This window comes from Andrographis paniculata, unplaced genomic scaffold (genome assembly GCF_009805555.1).
Source record: "Andrographis paniculata isolate CXL003 unplaced genomic scaffold, ASM980555v1 Contig95END, whole genome shotgun sequence".
NCBI lineage: Eukaryota > Viridiplantae > Streptophyta > Magnoliopsida > Lamiales > Acanthaceae > Andrographis > Andrographis paniculata.
In genome coordinates, this window is record NW_026137634.1 from 264,836 (window position 1) to 278,325 (window position 13,490).

A 13,490-nucleotide genomic window follows, 5' to 3' on the forward strand; every position below is an offset into this window, starting at 1 on the left:
GAGCTATATATTAATTAATTTTTGAAAATTTGGTTTTATACGATTCGATAAGGTTTTGTTTGTACGTTGATTTGTCAAATAGGGATTGTCTTCATGCAGAAATTTCCGTTTATTTCTAAATTGCTGGAACTTAATTGCGTGTGTTGATGATAACTTTCCATAATAATATTATTTATTTCGTAATTAAATCAACCTTACAGAGACAAACCAACACAATATAACAACGATTTTTATTTGTAGATACAAAAAAATATAATTAATAAATAACATTGAATACTCTTTTTTTAATAAAATAATATGAATTTTTTCATTGAAATGTGTTTAACAAAATTAATTTGTATGTAACATTTTAGATAATTCATGTGGCTTGCAAGAAATCTGAGTATTGTTTGTATATGGTTCAAAGAATTTGGATCGGGGTAATTCTGAATTTTGATTTAAACAATCATTTAATTTAATTTGAAATTTTATTGTGTAAGATTATTTGAAAAATATGAGTCCAAATAATAAAAGACATCTAAAAAAAAAAAAGCATTACAATAGAAAGATAGCAGTAATAAAATTATTGTAACCCTCACTAATTTGTAAAATTGGCTTACCTTAATAAAAGAACAGAAATCAAAATCAAAATCAAAATCGAAATCGAAAAATCGATCCAATGTAAATGGTAATATGGTAAACTAATAAAATGACTTAAAAGAGTATTAAAACGTTTCCCATATTGTTATACGTTTCAACATTAGTTCAATACTATTATTTAATGAATGGGCTATATATATAGACATAACAACTAAGACGCACTACATATTACAAAATAACAAAATAGATCAAAAGTTTCCTATTCTCCAAACCCAAAATTGAGTGCACCCATTAAATAAATCCTAATATAAATATGTAACAAAAAAATATAAAATTAGAACATCAATAATCGTACGATCGAACAATGAATTTGTCCTATAAGAACCTCTTAGATTTCTTCTTCTACATTCTTTTAACAACATGTTCGATCAATGCCTTCACCATTGACATATTCCACCGCGACTCGCCGTCGTCGCCGCTGTACAATGCGTCGATGTCGCGATTCGAGCGCGCTCAAAACATATTCAAAAGGTCCATCGCACGTGACTCCCTTATCCAACCTCGTGATGTACAGTCCGGGCTCAAATTCTCGGCCGGCGACTACTTAACAAAAGTCTACTTAGGAACGCCGCCCGTTGAGCAGCTGCTCCTTGTCGACACCGGCAGCGACCTCACCTGGGTCCAATGTTCGTGCATTGATTGTTACAGCCAAGACCCTCCCTTCTACAACCCTAAGGTCAGCACCACTTTTGCGCCGGTAAAATGTCGCGATCCGCAATCGCAATGCCTGCTACTTGATCCCGACACGGTGACTTGTACGAGTAAGGACCAAGATTGCTCGTACAAGGTAGGGTACGAAGACGGGGCCTCGACGTCAGGATTTGTCGTATCTGACTCTATATCATTTTATCGTAATGGGGACCCAAAAGCGACGTTTCATAATTTCGCTTTTGGGTGCGGGACGAGGAATTCAGGCGGTGTCGATGGCGGTGAGTCGGGGATGCTTGGCCTTGGATATACTAGCGAATCCTTCGTGCAACAATTTGCCGATGCCGTCGGTGGCAAATTCGCGCATTGCCTAACGCCGCATACTTCTAGAAAACCGGGTATGTATTGTACAATATATATTTTGTGTACATATTTTTTGAACGTTCATCAACAGAAATTTTTTTTAAAACAGTACTTCAGTTAGCATTTTCTCTATATGTATACATATATTTTTACTTTGATTTGAATGTAGCATGAGAGTGTATTATGATTTCAAGTAGTAAAATTCTTGATTATCTTTTGCAAGATCTTATATCCAGATCAATTTGATCGAACTAATGATCAAATTTCATGTAGATCAGTTTCAATTATTTGAATTGAGTGTAGCATGGGAGTGTGCACTATAATTTATTTCGTAGAATTCTAGATCTACATTGCTAGGCATTCATCCATTGTTTTTTTTCACTTTTGTTACTATGGCATTAATTTATGGTAATTAATATTATGTATGCTCGTATTTAATTTTAACAGGAAGGTTGAAATTTGGCAAAGATGCGGTGGTAACGGGAAGAATTTCATCCCCGTTGATACAAGTACCCGATGTACCACACTATCTCGCTAGCTTGGTCGGAATTAAGCTCGCCTATAATGGCGTAGAAATGGAGATATCAGCTAACACATCACGCGAAATGGACGTGCCTCGTATCCGAGACGCTTTGATGTTAGACATGGGCCAAACAATTTCGACGATAATAAACAACTACTATGTACCTTTGGAGGAGGCCATGCTACATCACATTAAACGCCCTCGTGTCTCCAACAGCTACTCAAACTTGTGCTTCCGGGAGAAGTATAGGCGCCGCAAGTCTTTAATATCGCCGTCCATAAAGCTCTTGTTTGAAAACAGGGAGTTGGTGTTGCCGCCGAGGTACAATTTCGTAGAGGTCGAGGATCGAGTGTTCTGTTTCACTTTCAAACCAACGGAGGAAAAGTTTTCTACGTTGGGAAATATTCATTCCATAGATGTACGAATTGGATTTGATCTTGTAAAATCAATCGTATATTTCGAACCAATGGATTGTGCCTAAACTAAAGTATCGTCTTTGTAATACAAATTTGATGATTTACCACCTAAATAAATCAAAGCTTTTTCTACATTTATAAAGTATAGTTCCGGCGTTTTGGACTCATGACCTTATATCTAAGGTTATACAAACTAAACCATTAAATTACACATTTATTTTTAATATATAATTATTTGTTTTCTAAAATTATATTTATTTCAAAATTTGGGTCGGATCGGACTCTATGTGACCTAACATTCATAAGTCCGGATATGACCCGATTCATCATCGTGTCGAGCCTCGGCACAGTTTGAATTTTTTCGAATATTTTTTTTTAGACTCAAGCACGAATTCTCCGTATTGAATTTGGATCAACTTTTCGACCTTGTCAGTTTTTGTCAGTAGAAATATAACTAAATGAGACCTAATTGATTTTAAATAATTTAGTATGTAGTAGTTAAGAATTAACAAATGTGGAAGGGGTCAAAGTCCAAAGAACAAGATTTTGAATGACCAAACAGCAAAACTTTAAAAATGTCAGTAACAGTGGAGGCGAAGGCAACGGTCCCACAAATCCCACGTTTTGACGATCAGCGCCGAATTCATGAGCTAGCCGTTAGAACTCCATTGACGAACTTACCATCATCATCGTCATCACCTCAAGAAAATTCCTTCAAAAGATACACCCAAAAGAAAAAGCAAAGAGGAGAGCTCCAGTTTCATCCCCGAATTCACACGAAACTTCGGTAATTCCTTCCGACTGTATCCGCCAAATGGCCGCTTTCTTCTCCGACAGCGATGAGGACAAGGCGGTGGACGAGCTGCTGTCTCAGGCCATGGACTCGACGGTTCTCGATCAGGTGGCCGCCATTAACTGCGCTGGATTCGATTCCGGCGGCCTCCCGAGCCACCTCGAAGCCCGCTTCGCGAGGCTTAAATCCTTCCCATCCGCCGCAGCGAAGACGAAACCCTCAACGAAAAGTTTCCACGTCTCCGATCCCGGCGACGTCAAGAAAATCGATTCTCCGATTTCATCGAGAAATTCCGATTCAGTTCCGGAAAATTCCCCTACATCGAAGCCGAAATGCGCCGATTCGAAAAATAACTCGCCCCCTTGTGATAGTGCAGGCGTGAACAGAAACCCTAGAATTGAAATTGGGGGAAATGGGAGGAAATCAAATTCGCCTGATTTCTGGGCGGATTTCTCGACTAGGAGTAGGTCTGTTTCTCCGCCAGTGAAGAGTGGTTGTTTCTTGTGCTCCCCTAAGAAATCGTCGAGGAAATTAGGGAAGAAGGAGAACAGGGGGTTGGATTTGGGGCTGAATTGGGGGAAGCATGATGATGATCTTCTAACTGATTTAAGTAATTTCTCAGTTCATAGTAAGAAGATGAGCAGACGGGCTATGGAAGAAGAGGAGAAAATTTGCAGAGAAGCTGAGAAAATTGTGAAGTGGGCTAAGCAGGCATCGGCGAGGATGGAAGTTTCGGGGATTGAAGATATCTTGAGTGATGATGATGAGAATCATAAATTCAGTTGATCTTTGGGGGATGAAAGATTTCTTGAGTGTGGTAAGAATCATAAGTAATGTTAAATCTTGAACAATGTTGATCCAATGCTGTGATCATGATGAGAAGCATAAGTCTTGTATGGTCGAATTTTCATGTTTTTTACTAGAATGGCACAATCTATGTCCAATGATTCAATTTAGTGTAGAAGAATGCCAATGTGGTATGAATATAGGGGGTGAGATTATATGGCTTTATTGCAGATTATATTTACATGAAAGTGTTTAATGAATCTGTTCTGTCTTGCTGCTTTGGTTCGATGAGGTTATTACATTTTGTTTAGTTTGTTTCATTGTTTAGACTTGATCGAGTTACCTTTCTTTTTAAGATGTGGCATTTCTATCTGTCTAAGGTTTTAGACAATGTAGTCATTGATCATAGTATCTCTTTTTCTCGAACTATTTAATTCATATGTTTATTTTTGTCGCCAAAATGCAAGCTAGTTGACTTAAAGATCCGAATGTTTGTGTTGGAGCATAAACTAGTGATATTGTTAGGTCTTATTTTGTATTGACTAGTTCTAATCAGCACTCTAACTAGCACGACTTTGTTTTGGTCCCGCGAGACTTGTCCAAGTTGTTCGAACCTTGATTTCGATTTAAACAGCCAATTTATGATTTTACAAAATGTAAAATAGGATTCGATAAAATCTTGTTTTATTGCACGTTGTCAATATATATATATTTGTACATTCCCAAAATTAATTGGGCTGATTCAGTACAAGTACAGCTCAAGCCTTCAAAGGTTCGCAGCCAGCAGAAGGTCCAGATCGGCAAGTGGGCCTGCGGACCTGATCTCCCCAGTGATCAAGTTGACCTAGCGGTAAAAGAAGCAGATGGAAGCTAGGAGTTTTATTCAAGAAGATTCAAAATAAATAGCATCAGATCCAAAGCACAAGACGCCATTCTATCATGATCCTCTTCTTTTTTTTTCTTAATTTTTTCTCTATAATTTTTTATTCCTATAATTTTTTCCAAGATTTTTATGGTTTTTTTTTTATTAATTTCAGTTTATTTTTCAACCTTCTTTTTTTTTTTTGTTTATTAGCTTTATTTTTACATTATTTTTTTATCATCGCGAGATAGCTCGGATCCTTTCTTGAAGAGGTCGGAAATCTTTTGAACAAATCAATTCCGACATCCTATTCCGATTAAGTCCTCGCCGATTTTTTTACAACAACAATATATAATTCAATAATTTTATTGTATTTAGACATTTGAAATTATTAGCAATATAAATATTGAAGTGACTTTACATAATAAAATCAATATTAAGCATACAATTTTATTTATTTGGGGCAAATGTATTATTTGATATATTCAACCGAAACTTACATTATTTTCAATATTATTTTCATATTGCTCAATAAAAGATCCATTTACAATTTTATAGTAATAAATAACAATTAATTTATCACTTATTTTTTTAATTTATCCATTTATTTTTTATCAATTTTTAATAAATCTTCATAATACATTTATTTAAATTTTTACTATTTTATTTCTATATTCTAAAACATTATTATTTATGATTTTTGTCTGGCTAAAAGAAAAATCAAAGCGAACCAAATAGACAAGAAAAGTATATATATATATTTGTCCATTTAAAAAATAAAAATTTATTTTTTATATAATTTAATAAATATTGTATACTAATAATAATTGATAATAATTTTGATATATATAGAGACTATTTACATGTTAATATAAACATATTTATGCAAATAAGTATAAAAGTGAAAATATGTATAATAATATACATGGGAGTTTATACATACAACAAGAAAAAATCAATATATTGTGTTCGAATAATAAAAAAATAGCAATATATGTTTATATAACAATAAAAGCAAAATACATACTTTGTATACAAAATCTCATTCTCTCTAATAATTTTACAATTCTTTATACCGTATGTCAACCAAAATACTTACAATTATAAAAACTAATAATAGTTTGCTCCATGAGAACAAACCAATCCATTTCTTTTATACAAAAATATGTTAAATACATTCGCTTATTTTTTTAGTACTCATATAATTTTATATATTTTATACATAAACAGTGTATTTATTTCTTAAATTTTGAATAATAAAATTTTAAATTAAAATAATTATTCAATGTAATATTAATAAATATAAACAATTATTTAATTTGATATTTTGAAAAAAATAAAAAATGGAATAGTAAAACAAAAATATGACAAGTAAACACGCGTTTAAATTATGGTAACAATTTAAAATTTTTCTTTGAATTCAAATTTACGCATCTAAACTAACACTTAATTTTTATAATAAATATATTAAATGCAATTTATAATTAACGTATTATTATGTAGAAAGTAGAAACATTATTACATTATAGACGCGTAAGTATGAATGTACTGTTTTAATTAAATTAATGCCCAAATATCAAAAAGAATAATAATAAATAAATAAAACTCTCTATAAATTTATTATTACAAACTTCATCTTTTTCCCTGAATTACTATTATTATATTCATGAATGATAATAATATTTACTATCAAATATTTAACATCTCTATCCCAATTTTACAGATCTACTTTCCAAATATGAAATCTTTTAAATGTAATGAATAAAAAATCCTTCCAACTTCCCATTTATTTGTTACACTTCTCAATAAATTTTAAAATATTTCCCATTTTCATAATCCATAAAATTTGCCTATAAATTAAATTCAGCCCAAAATCTCCACTCCCAAAATTAAACCGAAATGTCTTCCTTCACTGAAACTTCCATTTTCCAATTCCTAATTTACCCTTTTTTATTTCTCTCCGTTTTTAGGGTTTCTTCAGTTGCAGAAACTCCGGTGACCAACAATGGTGGATTCACGCTGGACTTAATCCGCCGGGACGATTCCGGCGACCCCTACGAAAAACTCCGGCACGCAATCCAACGATCTTTAAACCGCAAATCGATTCTCTCATTAGCATCTCGTCAATCGGAGACTTCGGCAAAAACGACAGGGAAACTATTCGGATCCCCACTAAAATCCGGCGGCGGCGAATATATAATGAAGGTGAGCATCGGAACGCCGGCGGTGGAGCAGTACGGCATCGCCGATACCGCCAGCGACCTGACATGGATGCAGTGTCTTCCCTGCACCCGCTGCTACAAACAAATTTCCCCAATTTTTAACCCTAGAAATTCCAAAACCTACAAAAAAATCTCCTGCAAAACCGACATTTGCAACGCCGCCGGCGACACCAACTGCGGCGCCAAGCGCCGCTGCCGCTACAACATCCTCTACGGCGACAACTCCGCCAGCTCCGGCGACCTGTCGGAAGACACATTATCCTTCGTAAACGCCACTTTCCCTAAAACCATCTTCGGCTGCGGCCACGACACCACCGGAACTTTCGCCGACGTCGGGTCGGGGATCGTCGGCCTCGGCGGCGGCACCGTTTCGATTATCAATCAGCTAAACCACTCGATCAACGGAAAATTCTCCTACTGCCTGACTTCCGTCTCCTCCAACGCCACCAGCAAGATAAGCTTCGGCGCCGCCGCCGTCTTCAGTGGCTCCGGCGCTGTCAAAACTCCGATCGTCAAAAAAGACCCCGACACGTTCTATTACCTAACCCTCGAAGCCGTTACCGTCGACGGTCAAAAATTATATTACAAATCGGAGACCACCGGTACCCAGCCGGGAAACATTATAATCGACTCCGGCACGACGGCGACGTTTCTCGACGACAATTTCGTCGGCCACCTGGAAGCGGCCGTCGAAAAAATTGTAAAAGGGCAGCGCGTGAGGGAGTCAAGCGGGAACTTCGGGCTCTGCTATAAGCCGCCGGTGATGGAGCCGAAGATAACGATGCACTTCAGTGGGGCGGACGTGGTGATTCCGGCCGGCGGCGTGTTCGCCGACGTCGAGAAATCGGTGGTTTGTTTGACGATTTTGAGGGGATCGGACATGGCGATATTTGGGAATCTGCACCAGATGAATCATAAAGTGGGGTATGATCTTGTGAACAAGGAGGTTACCTTCCAGCCTGCGGATTGCTCCCGGCAATGACTTTTCCGGCGGCGGCGGCGCTGGTTAGTCTTGAAGATCTGTTAGTATGTTGTTCGTTTGTTTGTGTTATTTTATGTTTTGTGTTGTTGGAATAAATTAAAGCATGAGGTTGTTTTTCGGGAAATATTTTTTTAATTAATCTTTATTTATTTATTTATTTTGGTAACTATTATTGTTGTAGTGTTCTGATGTTTTGATTTTGTTGCGAAGATTGATCCCTTCTTTGTCCATGGGAAATTTATATGTTAAATTCTTCGCAACATTGCTCTCTACATTTTGAATATATTTGCACGTTTCTTGCTGATTATTCCTCTTTAATTATGTTATCTTTAGATATGCTTCGATTTTGATTTTGATTTTGATTTTGATTTTGATTTTAATTTTTATTATTATTATTATTATTATTTTAAAGAATTAAAATTTGAACGATTGAAATGTAATATAAATGAAAATAAATATTTAATATAATATTGTCTAGAGTAATAATATTATAATATGTATATGCATTATATATGCAATAGTAAATTTCTTTTTATTATTTTAATTTGTTTAAATTAAGGCACAATTAGCTTTAAATCCCTATTTTGTCTAATTTATTAATAATCAGTCCCCATTACTAAATTCTTATTCTGCAGTCTCTATTTTTCCATTTCACTCATTCTTCACTCCCTATCATTTCTTTATTTCTGATTTAGCTCTCAAATCCCTTTCACACGTTGGTTATTCTTCGCGCGGAATTGGGAGTAAAACATGTTAGTCCAGAATCATTGGATCAAAAATCACCACCATAGCCGCGTTGCCCATAGGCCAACAATCGCGAATAACCATTTTTTTTTCTTGTTTGATATTTTCGTGCCACTGCGAGCCCTTCTTCTCCGGCGAAGAGCGACGTCGGAATTTTACAAAGGTTAGGACCTCTATTTTAAAATGGGTAGTTTATGTTTCATGAGGTGATTATTTTGTGATAAATCTTACTAGCGCAACACTCCTTCATTTTCTATTTCATTTCGTCTTCACACTTTTTCCTATTGTAATCTCTTGTTAATTTCGCACAAAATTGGAAGGGGAATCTACTCGCCCATAATCCGGTGAACGTGAAATTGTAATTACAGATCACTGGCCTAGATTCCGACAAACACAAAGACCCATCTATCCCAATTTGTTACGGCCATTGGACAACAATCCATTTCTCTTCGAAGAAGACCCACCTTATTGTTTTCGAAAGGTTAGAACATCTGTTCTTGATTGATTGTAGATATATTATGTGTGGTGAATGAATACCAAATCTCAACCCTGATGCATTTTTCATCTTTTTTCCTATCTCCCATTTGGAAAACACATTATGTTAATAGTAGTAAGGTAAATGTCTAATGCACTTCACATGTTCGATAAAATGTCTCAAAAAAGTTACATGTATTAGTGTAAGAGAATTTAATAATTTTTTGTTCAAAGTATTGAGTTATAATTTCACTTTTCATGAATATGCACTATTTTGGAGTTTCAATAAAAAATATATCCTCAATATTGTCATCACTAGTTATTTTTGTGCATTTATAATCTATTGTAGTTTGGTGTTGATATTATAGAAAACAATGTTATAGTGATGGGTAAAATAACATTGTTGGATTGCCTACAGCCTTACTTCTTCAAGTATTGATTTATATATGGTATATATAATTATAATTTATTATAGTCCAGTAGGTTTAGATTAGTGTGTAAAATATTATATTCATGTACTCTAATTGTACAATTTATTATATAATCACATATTTTTTCCTAAGTTGCTGAACATTAATATTTTATCTATTTATGGGCAGAAGCATCGTGCTAAAGTGACTATTCTTCATCCATTTACCAAAAACTCAGAACAAATCAAGACGCTGATATCTTAATTGCAGCTGCAGAAGTACTCAATTTGGTCCGTGATAGTTGGTTAAAGCCAGACACAATTGTTGTAATATTTAAATGTGTAATTTTTTTTTTATTTTGAAAGAATGTCCATCAATCCTCTCATTGTAATTACTTTTAGCGTGCTAAACATAATATAATGTTGTATATAAATATACAACAATAAGAGAATTGTTGCATTGAAGCTCTTTTGTAAATTTGATGTATTATGGTAGATGAACAGAAATTATGGGTATGTGAGATAGTATTTTATATATGACTTGTTGACAACAAAGGTTTCTGAAAATTTAACAGAGGTACATCGGAGCTCTATTGGAGTACTTTCCTACTCAACTGAGTTACTATTTTGTTAAAAGCTTCTGATTGATTGATATTTGAGTTTATGAGTGTGAAAATTTAGATTATTATGTTATGGGTCAAAATATTTTAGAAAAAATATGTTTGTCCTATTACACAAAAAACACTTGAAGTCCTAGTAGTAGATTACAACTCGCGCTTTCACTTGAATGTTGTTGTTGTGTGTATGTTACGATGTAGATTACTATGTAACTGGTCCAAAGATTTTCAATTCCTGGCAGAAATTATTTACTCTTAACAACCAATATAATTTAACTTAGTCATTTATGACTTGTTTAGCCATCTACAAGTGGAGGTTGGACTATAATTGTACATATGCCACACAATATAACGAAGTTATTTCTGACTTATTTAGTCATCTATAGTAAATATATATTATTTATCTTTTCAAACAATTTAAGGTGCCGCGGAAATACTATCACGATGAATTCATCCTTGGTTACCGACAACAAGTGAATAATTTGAACAAAAAGTGTCTGTTTTCCAAGCACATGTTATCAGAGTATATATACTCGTTACTGAAGCATATAATACCAGTATTATAGGTACACAAGATCTGTGACAAGGTATGTCCGTATTTGATGCAGGTATGTAAGTATGCGCTTTGGGTACACACACCGACATTCAAGGTATAAATGATAATTGCTTAGGTATTTTCTTTGTAGTAGAAGGTATTCGTGAATGTGATTGATTTCAGTTGATCCCCTGAGGGGCACAAACTCGGTGAGAGTACTTCATCTCCTAGCATTGTTGGAAAAATTTAAGTACTGTACGTTTATATTTGACAGCTCATACCATACTTTTCAATGGAAAGACTACAAAATATGTATGAGTAACAAAAAAACATAATTTAAATCTAAGTTATTTAATACTTGTTCAGTCATCCATAATAAATATGTGTTATTTAGCTTTACATACAGTTACAGAATTTACGAAAATATTATAATGATGAATTTATCCCTGTTTACAGACAAAAATTGAATATTTTGAATTGAGAACAGCTTGTTTTCCAAGCACAAGTGTCCAGGCATAGATACTAGTTATATGAGCATATGAGATACTAATTCCGGAGTATATTGGTAAACGACTGAGGTACCCGTTGATGCTAACATGTGTGAATGAATGAGATGTTGTAATATAATGTCGCTCCCATAGTGTTTGAAATCTATTATTGTGAATTTAATTGGAGAGAGTACTCTCCAATTATTAATACTCTCCATTATTAATTTGTAAAACCATTGCATATGCATCATAACTAAGTACTACTCTTACCAACAACACAACTAACTAACGCCATAGCCTATTATTCACCTATATGGATCATGTTGTTAATTTTTATAAACAACTTTTTAATTTTCTAAATTGGTATAATTGACTATGTTAAAGATGAATACATCTCATGTTCGAATATTGTTAAAGATAATGTTATACTTTACTTAATGTTCGAGATATGAAGTATTAGAACCCCCAGACATAAATAACTTAACTTGGAGTATTTTCTAGCTTAATATAGGTATATCATTAAATAACCGAGGTCTGTCGTGTTTGACAAGAAGTATGTATCAATGTGATGAGGGCATAAACTTTCGCAGTACATGTATATAATTTTCTTTCTTAGGTGTACCACTAATGTAGTTAGGTATCCATATATGCACTTCTGTTCATTGCAAGCATCACTTCAATCATTGCAAGGTCTTGTAATGAATTAGTTAATTCCAATTTAAAAGCAATATGCATAACTTTTTTGGTTTATTGTTGTCTTCATACAAGGATAACCTTCATAATTAATGAATAACATGTATATGAGCATATATATATATATGCTTTTTGAAGGTATTTCGATCTAGTTAGACGGGTACATCAATCTGTTGTTGAGGTACAATATGTGCATTATTGCAATTTTAACCATGCGAAGAATTAATCATACGGCACAATTTATAGCATTACTCCAAACTTTAAGTTTCACCAAATTTAACCTATAATTTAATCCCTCAATAGATCTTAATATAATATCATTGAACATGAGGCATATTAAACAATTCAACCAACAATTCAATCGAAATAACACACTACTCAAATCAAGCACAAATAACAAAACTCAAATAAATCCCATATCCATCCAAATTCATTACAACATTCACTTACCATGTGTTGTTCATTGAAATCTACGGTTGGTCGGTGGACCTTTTAGTATTTTGGTCTTAATTTTACCGCGATAGCTCTTCATATTATCAAACTTGCTGCCGATACTACCGGATTCGCATGGATGTAACACTCGGAGAACATACAGACCAATCAGTACTACAAACCGATAGATAACCGATATGTAATCTTTATCCAATCTGTAAATAAATATCATTAATACACATTATCCAAATCTTGAATTTATTTTAAAGTTTGTCAGAATCTATCAAGAGTATGTAACAATAGATTACGAGTACACAGTAGTCCCTTAAAAGTCTATTACTTATCAAACTAAACCTGAAAAAATGCAATTCGGGGTACCTAACATAATCGCATTTACCAACCCACAAATATAAGTAATTATCGATCAATCAAACAAACAAAAAAATATTAAATTATGCAACTCCAGGTAACTAAACAAAATGTATATCTATAAAATTAACTAAAATCACAAATTAGACAAATAAAATCACCCAAAATTGGTGTCAAAATAAAAACCCAACTCGGTCTACGTAGGCAAACATACGAACAATTTCAAACCCAATTAACAAACACAACTACACTGATCACCCAGGGCTCCTCAACACCGAACCGATCGAGGCATACAAATATTGGACTAAGACTTATACCCCAAACAATCGAACAAACTACGATATAAAATACTAATGTTAGACAAAATAAAAAATCGAAAAAGGTCTTACTTTTTTGAGCTTGTCTTTGGGGATGAGAGTGGGTCAGTTGTTTTCTTCACTATTTTTGCACCGATCGTTCGATACTTGATCACCGAGCGTTGGAGAACACTGGTTC

General features: G+C 34.1%; 3 protein-coding genes and 1 long non-coding RNA gene across 4 annotated transcripts; all 4 read left to right on the plus strand.

Moving 5' to 3' along the window:
- The first annotated feature begins 943 nt into the window (after positions 1–943).
- Positions 944–2,654, plus strand: LOC127243547 (aspartic proteinase CDR1-like). The gene is made up of 2 exons (XM_051263635.1): positions 944–1,685; positions 2,098–2,654. The coding sequence occupies exons 1-2, from the start codon at positions 944–946 to the stop codon at positions 2,652–2,654; spliced, it is 1,299 nt and encodes a 432-aa protein (XP_051119592.1).
- Positions 2,655–3,207: 553 nt separating this feature from the next.
- On the plus strand, positions 3,208–4,440 carry LOC127243441 (uncharacterized). The gene has a single exon (XM_051263456.1). The coding sequence runs from the start codon at positions 3,404–3,406 to the stop codon at positions 4,166–4,168; it is 765 nt and encodes a 254-aa protein (XP_051119413.1). The 5' UTR covers positions 3,208–3,403; the 3' UTR covers positions 4,169–4,440.
- A 2,489-nt stretch (positions 4,441–6,929) lies between these two features.
- LOC127243550 (aspartic proteinase CDR1-like) lies at positions 6,930–8,234 on the plus strand. Its single transcript, XM_051263636.1, has one exon. The coding sequence runs from the start codon at positions 6,930–6,932 to the stop codon at positions 8,232–8,234; it is 1,305 nt and encodes a 434-aa protein (XP_051119593.1).
- An 822-nt stretch (positions 8,235–9,056) lies between these two features.
- Positions 9,057–10,198, plus strand: LOC127243606 (uncharacterized). Its single transcript, XR_007837015.1, has 3 exons — positions 9,057–9,141; positions 9,347–9,459; positions 10,052–10,198. It is a non-coding gene; the product is annotated as an uncharacterized LOC127243606 (long non-coding RNA).
- Positions 10,199–13,490: the final 3,292 nt, after the last annotated feature.